Source organism: Manis javanica, chromosome 2 (genome assembly GCF_040802235.1).
Source record: "Manis javanica isolate MJ-LG chromosome 2, MJ_LKY, whole genome shotgun sequence".
NCBI lineage: Eukaryota > Metazoa > Chordata > Mammalia > Pholidota > Manidae > Manis > Manis javanica.
Window position 1 is genome coordinate 37,651,920 of NC_133157.1, and position 14,403 is coordinate 37,666,322.

The 14,403-nt window shown below is 42.5% G+C and overlaps 1 protein-coding gene and 1 long non-coding RNA gene across 9 annotated transcripts in view; one reads left to right on the forward strand and one right to left on the reverse strand.

The window, feature by feature from the left end:
• LOC108400843 (uncharacterized) overlaps positions 1-14,403 on the forward strand; it is a 40,212-nt gene that overhangs the window by 169 nt on the left and 25,640 nt on the right. Inside the window, exon 2 of the long non-coding RNA XR_012127673.1 lies at positions 13,209-13,432. This is a non-coding gene — a long non-coding RNA (uncharacterized lncRNA). The remainder of the gene's footprint in view (positions 1-13,208; positions 13,433-14,403) is intronic.
• ACO1 (aconitase 1) overlaps positions 64-14,403 on the reverse strand; it is a 53,516-nt gene continuing 39,176 nt past the window's right edge. For all 8 annotated transcript variants that reach the window (XM_073228401.1, XM_073228398.1, XM_073228403.1 and 5 more), the window contains 6 exons: positions 12,755-12,859; positions 12,131-12,273; positions 10,760-10,907; positions 5,649-5,771; positions 3,041-3,226; positions 64-2,136 (listed from right to left, as the gene is read on the reverse strand). In XM_073228401.1, the coding sequence (XP_073084502.1) occupies positions 2,023-2,136; positions 3,041-3,226; positions 5,649-5,771; positions 10,760-10,907; positions 12,131-12,273; positions 12,755-12,859 (819 nt within the window). In that variant the 3' untranslated portion in view covers positions 64-2,022. The remainder of the gene's footprint in view (positions 2,137-3,040; positions 3,227-5,648; positions 5,772-10,759; positions 10,908-12,130; positions 12,274-12,754; positions 12,860-14,403) is intronic.

Genomic DNA, 14,403 nt, shown 5'->3' on the forward strand with positions numbered 1-14,403 from the left:
TAAAAGGGTGTATTTGTTCAGCCTTGTTGTGGACAAGGATGTGACACTGGCCAAGACACTTCATTAATGAACAGGATAGAGGGTTTATTTGTTGGGAGAGGAAGGCAGTCCATGTGTGAAGGAACCTCATTCCAGAAGTCACAGCCAGAAGAATCTGTCTCCCCAAGCCACTGAAAGCAGGGACTAGACAGCTCCCCAGATGGTCAGTAATGGGGCTGACAGTCTATTTTCTCAGCTTAAGTGTTATTAAGTGTTATTACATAAGTTAGAACTGATCTGGATTTGAGGGTGTCAGGTTTTTTTATTTTTTATTTTTTGTACAACAGGGTTCTGTTTGTAGTTTTTATTTGTGAACGCAAGCTACAACCCAGAACCTCAGAGGCAGGGTTGCTCAATAACCAGTCTTGTTTCTTTTTCTGGGAAGAATCAGAGACAGGACTCAGTTCTAGGTGTTCTGATAACCGGGCCACATCCCCTGACTGCTAAACTTGAGATTTAGAATTCAATACAAGGAGATTGTAAGCTATAAGGTGCCCTGTAATGGACTGAATGTTTATTTGTGTCCCCACCCCCCAAATTTATATGTTGAAACCAACCCTAACACCTCTGTTGCCTCTTTGGAGATGGGACCTCTAAGAAAGTAATTAACCTTAAATGAGGTCATAAGATTGGGGCCCTGATATGATAAGATTAATGCCCCTATATGAAGAGACACCAGAGAGCTAGTTCTTTCTGTGCTCATGCACTAGGAAACGCCATGTGTCACAGCAAGAATGTAGCCATCTATTTACAAACCAGGAAGAGAGCTCTCACCAGAAAATGAATTGGCTAAAACCTTGATTTTGGAATTCTAGCCTCCAGAACTATGACAGGATAAAGTTTTGATGTCTGAGCCACCAGTCTATGATATTTTGTTATAACAACCAGAGCAGATTAAGACATGTGCCCTGAAATGACTTCAGTGATGAAAATGAGCAGATAAATAATAGGACATGAAAATCAAAAAACTGTGATCTGCTCACCATACTTAGATTATTGCTACTGCTACCTTTATGTCTGTTCCCAAACAGGGCGGGAAACATGAGTTCCTCAGCTCTTCCGTATCACCAGAGTAATACAGATATGGTTATAGAAACAGGAGAACTTGAAGGTCATCCAGGCTTCAGGATGGTACAGTCTGAGATTTGCTCTGCTTTAAATATCTCAAAACTATAGCCTCACACACAGCAGAATTCAATTCCCAAGTCAAGAAGTTTTCCTTGAAAATAGATTTAAGCTTACTAAAATTAGAAGTGTTCTGTCTTTCTCCAGAACCACCTCCAAAGTTCTCTTTTGACAAATGAAAATTTTTTCTGGGGAAAATTTCTGAAGATAGTGAAGGAACACGTAACATTTCTTTAGTGTTGATCCATCAAAAGTTACATAATCAAAAAATTTCAGTGTTTGACCTGTCCACCAATCGTATGGATCATTCATTCTGAAGGAAAAGGAAGGAGGTGGGGAGAATCACAATCACCACTACGATTTGAAATGTGAAAAGTTCTTATCTACCTATGTCCATTAACACTGGTATAATATGAAAGGCTTTGACCCTCAAGGGAAAGGTTTCACTGAGCTGACGATAACAGATAAACAAAAAGTGGACGGGAGACACCTTTTAAGAAAACTTACTTGTGTTTGGCTGAACATTTAGAGGCCAAGAGTGAAAAATCAACATTCTGTGATCAGTAACTTTAAAGATAAGCTCAGTTCTCACTTAGTGGCACTACTGACATTCCACCATTTTGGCTTCCAAATTCTAGAAAAAGAAAGACTAACAAAAATAGAGAATGTAGAAACTGCTGATTTTCTGTCTGGAGGCATGGCACCTCAACTCCAGTGCTCACACACTCCATCTGCAAGGCAGCGCCCCTGCACGGAGGCAATGGGGGGATACATCTGCACCAGAGGCCCAGCTCGCTGGTGGCCCTGTGCTTCCTCCCCAGTGCAGCTCAAAGTGCAGGTCTCCTAAAAAATGAGGGCCTACTTGGCCATCTTGCGGATCATGTAGTTGAGGATGCCCCCGTTGTGGAAATACGCAAGCTCCACATCAGTGTCAAACCTCGTGACAGCCTGGAAGGTCTTTCCAGTATCCAGCTGCAATGACAGAGAAGCAGAACACAAATCACTGGGGGAGGATCTGAGGCAGCTCTCTCAGGAGGAGCTCCTGCCCAGCTTGACCTCGGGTCTGCCCCTCAAAGCATGGTCTGCACACCAGCAGTGCCAGCTGCTCCTGGGAACGTGCTCAATCTCTGGCCCCAGCCTGGAGCCACGGAATCAGAAGCCGATTTAACAAGATCCGCAGCAGATTAACCTGCACAATAAAGTGCTTCAGAGTATAAATGATGGAGGTGGGAGACACCTGAGAACTAGAAATAGCCTATTAGGGCAGCAGCTACTACTGATGTTTCGGATCTTTTCTAAACCCTCTCTGGGAGCTCCCTGCAGAGATGAATGTCTTGGGTCAGCAGAGGTTTCATAAAGGTTGTCCTGCTGCAGCTGATCGAGCTGCTCACCCTGGGACCTTGGTGCTGGGCACTTCATCCTTGTCTTACCTAGGGAACTGTTATTTTTACCTTTGGGTGAATGAAGATCTGGGCTCTGGAGCACGGCTCAGGGATGGGGTGAGTGTATTTATTAATATTTTTATAATAAAAAGGTGTTTTTTAGGTAATATGAAAAGGTCCTATCCCTAAGCTTTCATCACTATTCTCTGGCCTAAGTGAGATTGGGAGGAATATGAGACTGTGGTTGGAGTTGGGAGGTAAGAATGGAAGTAATGATTAACTCTATGAAAACAGAAATAAATGATATCAACTGGCATCATCCTTACTATGTCGTGAAGGCAGGGAGAAAATGTGCTAAACTCCTAAGTTTAATGTAGTTCTAACTAGTAATTTTTTTTTTTCTGTCCAAATTGCACTGATGTCCTTCTAACTAGATTGATTACAAACACACAGCCCTTTTTAGCTAGGCCTGGCATAGTGAGCCTCTGGCTTACCTTGACCTGGACTTGCATTCGTGGTGTGAGGTTTTCTGGAATGATGATGGTGTATCGTTCCTGCCCTGTGAGTCCCAGCATGTCTGCATCCTCCCCGGGGAGATATTCCAGGGGAATCACCCCCATTCCGACCAAGTTGCTGCGGTGAATGCGCTCGTAACTCTCAGCCAGGACAGCTTTGATTCCCTGGTGAGCCAAGACAGTAGTTTGGACACAGTTCCAAATTTTCTTTATACAGAAACTTTAGAAAAGGCTTAAGTCATAAGTCTTCTCATACCTATATTCTTTCAAAGTACCAGTTCATCATTCACAAAGTTATTAACTCTAGTTGTAAATTACCCAGTTGCTAGTCTTAGCTGACTGCCTATACTGTACGGGCACTATGTAAACACTTCCACGAATTCTCCCATTCCACCCTCCACAAGTCCTGGGAGGTAGGTGCTATTACTGTCCCCCCTTTACCAAGGTGGTCAGTGGTAGTATCTGGCATTTGAACCCATGTGGTCTGACTGTGCCCTTAGCCACTTCATGATACAATCTTTTAGCAAACTTCCATTGTATGTGGAAGTTCCATTCTCACCACAAAACAACATAAAAAAAGTTTATTGTCCTTGAATTTTGCTATTATTGTAGGTGAATTGGCAGACATAGTAGATTTAATCAAAAACAGCTTTCACAATTTACTACAGAGAAGTGATGTGATATGCTTTTATACCTGTTTCAGGGATCACATTGCACTGAATACATTCTTGATTATTAACCTTCCTATAAAGTACATTTTATTGGTAATCTATAACTGGCAATATACAGCGATGATCAGTAAGCCAAAATAATTAACTAAACCATCCCTTTCTCAAATATTTGTTAATTGTAATATTAAGATACTCCTAAAAGATCTCTTAATATCTAGAGTATACTTTTGAGATCCCCTGTGGGAGCTTGTTATAAATGCAGATCTTGGATACTACCCCAGATCTACTGCATCAGAATCTCTTGCAGGGAGCACAGGGTGGGAAGAATGATTTTTCTAAGTTATGAGAACCATGGGTTCTCAAACTTTGCTGCATATTAGAAGTTCCAGGAGAGGCTTTTAAAATCCCAAAGTGCAGGCCTTTCTTCTTACCAATTAAACCAGAATCTCTGGGGATGAGATCCAGGAATAAGTATTTAAAAAACTCCCACAGGTGTTCCCATATTTAAAAAAAAAAATTTGGAGAGGAGGGGCAGCTTCTTCAGAGCAATAGATATTTTCAATGGACTGATGTATGTACATATTATGTTAATTTATCTTAGGGGAAAATGGAAAGCTTTTGTAAACACACATTGTTATGGCCCTAGCTCTGTGTAAAAGGCTGTGCAGTGCTACAGTGCTGCAGTCACAGGTGCCTGTCCCTCTCTGTGCTGAGAACAGCCCAGGACAGCTGAGTGGCTGTGTGTGCCTAGCCTGGGCTGCCAGAACTCCGTGTGGTTCAGTAGGGACCCCTCGGGTGCTAGTCCTTTTCTTATCTGTCTGACCTTACAGTTTCCCACCTGACTGCTTGCTACCTGGGTCTCATTTCTATTATCAGCTCCTAACCCCCTTCTAAAATCCTTTCCTCTTCTGTAATTTCTGATTCTTTCCAGTACTTTCTAGAAAGGGCAGGCCGCCTTTGACATATTAGCAACTAATCAGAGAACATCTTTATTTCTACACAAAGCAAAATGATTGATTAAAAAAAATCTAGGTGTGATGTTCAGATGTTTTCAGAAACCTGGATGTCTGAAGCACTGCCTGCTAGACAGCCACATTTTTTACTACACTTGATGATATTAACTTATGTAGTGTTTCCCGAGTGTATTAACTTCCTCATGTCATAAATTATTTAAGTTGACATCAGCTAAGCCGTTTTACCCTAGCCCAAGGATTAAAGCTGAGCGTCAGGATTCTTCCCTGCTTTCAGGCAAGCAAATGCTCGAGGTAAAAGTCATCTGATCCCTACACGGCCCTCCCATGGGGGCACCTCAAGCAGGGCAAGGCCTGAAATGGTGGGAGGTCTACATACTGAGAGCTTTCTTTCCTATTGAGAATCTGTCAGCAGATTTTTCTTGCACAGGCAGTGAAAAGCAATTGTAAGAAGTCCTTTTCTGAGTTTATCCAAAGCCCAAGCGCCTTACTTTCACCCTTCTGTGACCCTAACAGACAATACGGCAGCAGGAACCCTGACTTATTCCCTACATTTACCTGAGACAGTGGCCTTCAATAAATTTTGGGTTCTGAACCTCTGAGATCATGAAAACCAGATTTTTCCCCACAAAAAACACACGCTTTTGGATATCACTTCAGAGACTTCATAGACCACCCCCCAACTGTTCTAGACACTCCCGAAGGTCTGTGGTTCCCAGGATACGAGTGTTTGATCTAAGGGAATCACTTTGAATCTAAATTATACTGAGTGAAGTAAAGCCAGATCCACCAAGGAGCAGGTGAGCAAACGTTACATGAGTTTCTGAACCTGTTCTTCCATGACACCTTGAAAAGGAAGGTAACAGACTTGATTGCTGAACCCCTTCCCAGATTCTCCTCCAGATCAGAATGTCAGCTGCCTACTGGGATCTGCATTGTACTCACCAGGAGGAAAGGGCCCTTGGCTGCCCAGTCTCGGGAGCTACCTGAGCCATACTCTTTGCCAGCCAGAATGATCAGGGGAAGGCCTGCCTGCTGGTACCGCTCAGCGGCATCAAATACATCAAGCTGAAGAAGAGAAAAGGAAGGTTTTACAGAGGTAGTAAAAGCACAGAGTGTGGACACAGTCCAGTGAAACCTGATGAGAAGTGCAGGGTCAAAAGGGACTGTGGTGGGCCAAGTCAGTGCAAAGCCAATGGAACACTCAACCAATCAGTTGACTGGTCTACAAATTCACAATCAACTCCATCTACTTACCCCTACCAAGTTGAATTTTAAAGTGAAATCTGTAGTTGTTGTCTTGGTTTTAGAAAAACATTCAAATTCTAGGGCATCAGGGCAAAGACAGAAAAGTAGATAACACTTTTCCCCCTCTTTCCTTGATTTAACAGTTTTTAAAGCATAAAGATGGAGAATCCCACCCAAACAGAGGTTTCAGCTCAGTATCAGAGACTCTGTGATGGATGGTTGTAAATGGTAGCCAAATACAAAGACAGCATGTTCTGAAATTATATAAAATGCAAACTTTTATTAGCTACCTTTCTACATGGAAGTCAAGGTAGAGATAGTAGAAACACAGATAGAAGCATAAATCAATAAAGGATGGGAAAGGATTAATATTTTAGTATACATGAGAGACATTTTACACATTGATTTATTTCTCACAGGACTCAATATTCTGCTGAGCTGCGACTTCACAAAGATATCTGATTTAACTGCTAGTGAGAGTAATGAAACACTTGTTTTTCTTGGATAGGTTAGGAAAAATTCCTTCAAAGAGACAGTGTTTCAACTGAAAGGATCTCTACTCAAACTCTCCAGGCTGTCACAAGTACTATTTTGGTGCAGTGGGGCGCCTGTGGTTAATTTCACATGGCATTACCTAAACCTGGGTAGGATTTTCTGTATGTCTTTGATGGGAGAGAACTTATGAATATAGTTACATGAATTGCAGCATCAAACACATCAAACTGAAGAAGGGAAAAGGAAGGTTTTACAGGTGCAGTAAAGGCAAGTGTGTTGCCTCTACACCTACAAATAAATGGAATAAGACTTCTCTGTCCAAACAAATAGTCTGGATCTTTTCAAAGACTGGAAACAACTACCTGGTATTTTCGGTTACCTATAACTAGCTATGGGTAGTAAGACTGTAGGACTATTTTTAAGTGCTTTCAAAACTACTGCAAAGCGGATGATCCATGGCAAAGCAGGTTCTGTAACCCAACATCAGAGGGACTACTTAGGCAGGTGTAGATTTCGAGTCTCCTGACTATTCTACTATCTAAGCCACACAGAGCTTACATACAGAACAGCTTACCCAGCACAGCTGCCGGCACTCTCCCTCTCTTCTTAAGATGACAGCATAAACTTTGGTTGTTTCTTGTGTTAACACCTCTCTAGGTGTTGAACTGCCAGCTCTCCATTTCTCCATTTTTGTTATCTATCAGTTTCCCACTCTGATGAGGATTTCATTCTTTTAACCACTACTTCCCTAAGCCCCTCCCTCCCTCCCCAGACAAACCTCCCATCTGCCCAACCTTCCATATAGTTATGTTGTACGTTTTGGTAAATCAGTATTTGGTTTTTGCATTACTTTGATTATGTAAATGTTACTTACAGCTGAGTCGTGTAATATAATTTCTTTACACTGGCATTAAAAAAAGGTTATAGAAGAATTAATCATTTTCTTTTTATGTGTGTACTAACCTCTTTCTATGACCCTACCCATTAATTCATCCCCTAAAGTGCAAATCTTCTCTAAAGACATGAAGTATATTGGGCATTCTATCATTTAAACATCTTTTTTATGGAACTATCACTTCCACAGCCCTCAGTCCTGCTCCAGTTCCAGACTGACTGGTCTCTGGGGGTGGTATACCCCTTTTACAGAGGAAACCTCCTTCACCAGTGCCCTGGAGATTCCTTGCATTTCCTTTTCCTGGATCCTACAACTTCCCCTTGTTTGGCTTATTTCCTTGTTTTAGTGGAACACATTCACCAAGTAGCTTCCTGAGACAGGGATTGGGGGATATTTTTCAAGTTTCTGAATATCTGAATGTACCATTAGTTTAATTTCACTTGACTGGTAGTATGGGGGATACAGTATTTTAGGGTGCAAATCAGTCTACGTTTCAGTGTTGCTTTGACCACTGCTGATCCCTGGCACATTGTACTGTTTTTTTTTCCTCTCCAGAAGCTTCTAAGTCTTCTCCTTAGTTCTGCTGTTCTTAACTTCACATGATGTGACCTGCAGTGGATCTTTTTTAATCATTTGGCTGGACATTCAGTAGACTTTTCAGTCTGGAGTCTTAGATTGTACAATGAGGGAATTTTCTGTGTTATAACTTCCTCTTCTCTTTTTAGTATCTCTGTTCAGTCAGATGTTGGGCCTCCTCAGTTTAGTCTTTACTTTTCGTACATTTTCTAATTTTTCTTTTGTCTTTCTGTTTGTATTTTCTCAACTAATCAACTTTTCCTGTGAAATTTTTTAGGGGCTTAAAAAAAAACTGAAGACCTCTTGTCCTCTGATTACTTTATAGCAACAGAAAATTATCTCATCACTTAGAGACTATATATACTATATATATATATATTTTTTTATTTTGGTATCATTAATCTACAATTACATGAGAAACATTATGTTTACTAGACTCCCCCATTGTCAAGTCCCCACCACATATCCCATTACAGTCTCAGTCACTGTCCATCAACATAGTAAGATGCTGTAGAGTCACTACTTGTCTTCTCTGTGTTGTACAGCCCTCCCCATGCCCCCCACTCCCTACAGTATGTCTGCTAATCGTAATGCCCCCTTTTTTTCCCCCCTTATCCCTCCCTTCCCACCCACTCTCCCCAATCCCTTTCCCTTTGGTAACTGTTAGTCCATTTCTTGGGTTCTGTGAGTCTGCTGCTGTTTTGTTCCTTCAGTTTTTCTCTTTTTCTTATACTCCACAGATGAGTGAAATCATTTGATACTTGTCTTTTTCTGTCTGGCTTATTTTACTGAGCATAATACCCTCTGGCTCCATCCATGTTGTTGCAAATGGTAGGATTTGTTTTCTTCTTATGGCTGAATAATATTCCACTGTGTATATGTACCACATCTTCTTTATCCATTCTTCTACTGATGGACACTTAGGTTGCTTCCATTTCTTGGCTATTGTAAATAGTGCTGCGATAAACATGGGGGTGCATATGTCTTTTTCAAACTGGGCTCCTGAATTCTACAGCAAATTCCTAGGGGTGGAATTCCTGGGTCAAATGGTATTTCTATTTTTAGTTTTTTGAGGAACCTCCATACTGCTTTCCACAATGATAGAACTAATTTACATTCCCACCAGCAGTGTAGGAGGGTTCCCCTTTCTGCACATCCTTGCCAACATTTGTTGTTGTTTGTCTTTTGGATGGTGGCCATCCTAACTGGTGTGAGTTGATATCTCATTGTGGTTTTAATTTGCATTTCTCATGATTAGCGATGTGGAGCATCTTTTCATGTGCCTATTGGCCATCTGAATTTCTTCTTTGGAGAGGTGTCTGCTCAGATCCTCTGCCCATTTTTTAATTGGATTATTTGCTTTTTGTTTGTTGAGGTGCATGAGCACTTACAAATGTTTTTTTCTTAGTTTTTCTTGTATTATTTATTTCTATTTCCTCTGCCTACCCCACCCTGCCATGGGTTTTTTGTGTAGGTCTGTCAAGTTTAAGGCTTGGCTCCAGTGTTCATCTCTGATTCTGTCTCCCTGTTTAAGATGAAGCACTCAACATCTGACCAACAGGTCTACATTCCAGCTGGGCTTGAAGTGAGGTTCACTGTAATAGTCACTCTACTGGAGGCCCCCCAATGTCTGTAACTCCAGGTCTTTCCCCGTGGCCTCTTGAGCATTCCACCATTTAATTGTATCTTTTTTTATTTAACAGTTTACTATTAAACTGTTATTCACTGAACAAATATCTCCTGGGCACAGACTTTGTGCTGGATCCTGGTGATCAGTGGTTATCTATGAAGAGTCTGCTTTATAAAAATATAATCAGTTACAAGTGAGGCTGTGTACATGGTGTTACACAGCACTGATTGTGGGGCTAGAGTCCTTGGGTTTTACTCTCAGCTTCTCTGCTTGTGACCTTAGGGAGTTATATGAGGTCTCCAAGCTTCAGGTTCCCAATTTAAAACATGGATAATTATGGTACCTACCTCAATACTTATAATGATTAGTGAAAATATGCAAAGAACTTAGAATAGTACCTGGGATGTAGTAAGTACCCCCAAAATATTAGCGGTTTTAATTTTAAAATAAGTCAGGAGGGTTATTTCTCAGGTAGCTTAAGAGGTCTTCAAGCTGTTTTACAGCATGCCCTGGGAAGGGAAGTGACATGGAGGACCCACTACGTGTGCCAGATAGTGTGCCAGCTGTTTTATATATCATTCAAGTTTAAGCCTTGAGCCTTACAAGGTAGATGTCCCATGTACTTCACAGGTCAGAGAGGGAAAGAACTTGCTGAAGACTCCTCTGCTGGTATGAGGCAGAGCTGGGATGGCCCCAGGCTTGTCCAACTCAAGGTGCAGGCTCTCCCCCACCTCTCATGTGCCTCCCATCTGTGAACACACAACTCCCGCTGTCATATGCCAGCCTGGTCCATCAGGACCCAAGCTGGCCTCTGCAGTCCTTCTTTTTCTACTTATACAGTGAATTAAGTTAAATGCTAATAAACTCAATCAATGGCACTTCTCAATAAATATCCACTACCGTAACCCGGAAATTCCCCCTCAAATACTCTGAACTGATGAAACTTCACTCAGAGGCTTATTAAGTAAGTTCAACTCCCAGGAAACTAGATTTAGTTAAACCATGCAGCAGAATCTAAGTTAGAAGAGGAAGGAGGTTTTACAGTCTAAAGGACATCTCCATCAGGGATGAGCACACATATATGGACACCTGGCAAGTGGGACGAGAGGAAGCAGGAAAATAGTAAGACCTCAAGAAAGCGACCTTGTAAATATCTAACCACCCACAGCCTGAGAAAGTGCTAGCTTCTCCACCAAGTGACGACATACTCACAGTTTCTCCAGAAGGCAGATGTATAGTCTGTGGTGCCTGCTTCTTCAAAAATTTGTTTAATAAGCGAATGTTGGCAAATGTCCCCCTTGCCATGATGGCGTCATTACCTCGGCGAGAGCCATAGGAGTTGAATTCCCGCGGAGTCAGGCTGGTAATGCAAGCAGGAGAGGAGCTGGTTTAATGGACCGAGCAGGGATTAAACATAGCTAACACAAAGAAAAGAGAAAAACCATAAACCTAGATATTTTCTCCAAGTCTACTGAGCATTGTTCTCTAAGGCAGAGAAGCTGTTCCCATAGCTTCCACTGAGGGCAGAGAGAGGTGAGGGGTAGGGTGGTGAAGGCAGAAATCAACATTCTCCCAGAGCCAACTTCTTAAACCTGGGCAGAAAAATCAGGAGGAACTCTAATGACAATAATTATTTTTTTTGTTCAGTATGGTAGTCTAGAAAGCTTCATAAAAGATAAAATACTAAAAATAAGTAAGAAAAAGGAAGCACAGAGAATCAGGGTAGGCTAGTCAGATGGAGCCAAGGATGGGCAAACACAAATACACTCTGTAAACTAACCAGAAGTAGGTTCAAATTTGCCCCCAGATCATCAGGAACTCAATGCAAAGGGAAGAGATACAGCCACCACAGAGGATGCACTAGGGGAAGATGCACAACAGAAGGGAAAATGTGTGGAGAAAACGGGTCAGCGCCAGGCAAGCGAGGTGTGGGGCAAGGTAGCCTTCCTCTCCCACTGAGAAATGAAAAGAAAAGAAGTGTTGGATTTTGTTCTTAAATTGGCTCTTGGTCCTGTCCTTGAAGCCAACTTAGGAGGTGGGGATGGGAATCAGGAATTTTTATTTCCCCAGATTTGGGACTGACTTTGATTAATATCAGTGTATTAGGTAACAGTAGTTAACACTGGAATAAGACCTGTTAGGTCAGTGTATGACTGAGGACTGATGAATGCATGCATAAATGGCAAATCCTCAGAGCAGTTCTCTGTAAAGAATGTCTCTCGGCTAGGAAATGGCAGTGCATTTCAGGTTATATGCCTGCTGAGTGCTTCGAGTGTAATCAGGCTCTGCCACAGATTAAGAACAGAGACTTGTACTTTATCAGTCAGCCAAGGGGGCAGTTATGCCAGCGAAGTCTAAAGGGTAAGCCTGCTGAAAAAGAGGGTCCCCCTGCCCCACTGGGGTTTACATGGATTCTCCCAAAGAGGCTCCCAAGCAGCAAACAGCAAGAGCGATTGGTTTTTGAGCCCCAGGTCAGTGAAAAAATGAAGTGTCTGATTCTAAAAAGACCATGTTAAAAGAGAAATACTGACCTCATTTACTTCACTTTTGTCTTTGGTCTTCCCTCTCCTGTCTCCAACTTACCCTCTGTTGGTTAAGTAGCGAGCAGCAGGGCTGTTTCTTGCAATATTTCCAGCCGGAGAAATGTGGTCAGTTGTTACTGAATCTCCCAAACTTAATAGTACATAGGCATCCACTATAGATTTAGGGGGCTGCAGATCCAACGTCTAGCAAAGAATACAAGTCAGTGTTTGCCCATCTTTTCTCCAACAAGTCACCTGGCGAGTCTCCCCAGTCACATCTCCCTTTCCATATCCACAGCACTTCTCAGAAGCCACAGGGAACTGGAATCCTGACCTCTCTTCCCATCCACTTCCCACCCAGGAGAGTATGGGCTCCTTGGTCATCAGTTTAGGGAAGATTTCCCTCATCTTTGTGGGTACACAGTTTAAATGTGGCACGCCCTGATGATGTTCTCCTCAACAGTCCTTCAGACTTTACTAAGTCTATGTCTAAGTGGTTCTTGATCACCAGGGTGTCTCTACACAGAAACACAGAACCCCTGGACAGAGAAATTGTAGGTCCACTAAAGCCACATACCCCAGCTTCTCAAAACTCTCTCCAGTATTATCTGTTTGGGTTTATAAAGATTTACCAGGCAAGAAACCTTTTGAAGAATTTCTTTTGTTAAGAAGTAGAAAGTCATACCAGGTTTTCAAAGAATGGTGGTGATTTAATGTACGTAGATTTGGGATTCCAACAATACAGCTTATCTGATGGGGCTGCTAAGGCATTCCAGCTTTCATTCACAGTCTTAAAAAGCAAGCAAGAAAGAAAGGCAGATCTAATTAACCACATTCTACTCCAAGGAAATTAAATGTGCAAACATAAAACATATATTCAAGCTAAGAATACAATAAAAGCCACTCTATTCTAGTCACACAACAAGAGTTTCCTTTATACTAAGATAATGTCATGCTAAGTAACTTAAAAATTCATGTGCACTGTGATCAAGAGCCTCTAAGATGGCCCCCAAAGACCCCTGCCTCCTGGGATTCACTCTCTTGAGTGACCCCTCCTGCTGAGTGTGGGCTGAACCTAATGACTCATTTCCAAGATAAAAAGACTTCTGCCTTCTGTCTCTCTTACCCTCTGATGGAAGCCTACCCTTCTGTGAGCTGGGAGGAGGCCTCTGCCAAGGTGCTGAGGGAGGCCGCCATGAACAGTGGGGCACTGGGGCCCTCACACCAACAGCCCAGAGGTACGTCATCCTGCCAGGGACCAGGAAGGCGGCCTCAGAAGTGGGTCCTACATGCTGAGCCTTCGGATAAGCTACGGCCCCAGATGACGCCTTGACTGTTGCCTTGTGAAGGCAGAGGCACCCAGGTAAGCTGCACTTGTGTTTCTGATCCACAGAAATAGTGAGATAATAAATGCTTGCTGTTTTAACCCACTAAGTTTTAGGGTAATCTGTTGTACAGGCAATAGATAACTAATCTGTATGCTTAGAACTCATTAAGTAATAATCCAGATTGTATCAGAGGGGAAATTATTTATTCTCTGAAGATTCTGGGAAGTAGACTTTCAGGTTACATGGACCTTGAATAGCAAATGACAGATGCTACACATTAAAATCGGCTTGAGTTTTCACCACAGATCCATTAATTCAGCCTTTGGGGAAATGCATTTAACCCAATGGCTGCCAAACTCCCTTACACCGTTTCCCAAAGAGCAGCATGCGGGAAGGCACAGTGCATGACCCCCTCCCCCCAGACAGTGTGCTCCCTTGTTAAACCCGAGCCCCAGTCAACAGCCTTTGGGTCGACTGAACCCAGAAAGCAAGGAAAGAAATAACATCCAAGGGACTCAGGAAATGAGCCCCATACATTTTCCCTCTATTTGTAAAATGCACAGAAAGTTTTAATTATTTCAGCAGTTTGGTAGTTTCTTGCTTCCTACTGCGTGCCTTTTAAAATTTTCTTTTGAGCATCCAAGTAACTTGAGAGGTGCATTCGACCAACTGACTGCACCTCAGTGACACACTGTGGTGATGCTTGGGATCCTCAAGCACAGTTAATACAACACCCAGGGGCTCTGAGGAAGTGCAGCGTTGTGGAGAGCTGGCCAGGAATCACACACAACCTGAGGACCTTCTTCTTGAAGGTGCTGCCAACTTGTCCAAGTCTGGGGACATTTTGGGGTATGGGGTTTGTAAAAATGACAGAGAACCACTTCCCTGGTTCTCTAAACAAATAAATATTACTTTCCATAGTTTGTACCCCATTAGCCTCAAGGTCTGCAGAGATGGCACTAAGGAGCACTTTCCCAGAGATGCTCAGGAGCAGTGTGGGCAGAGA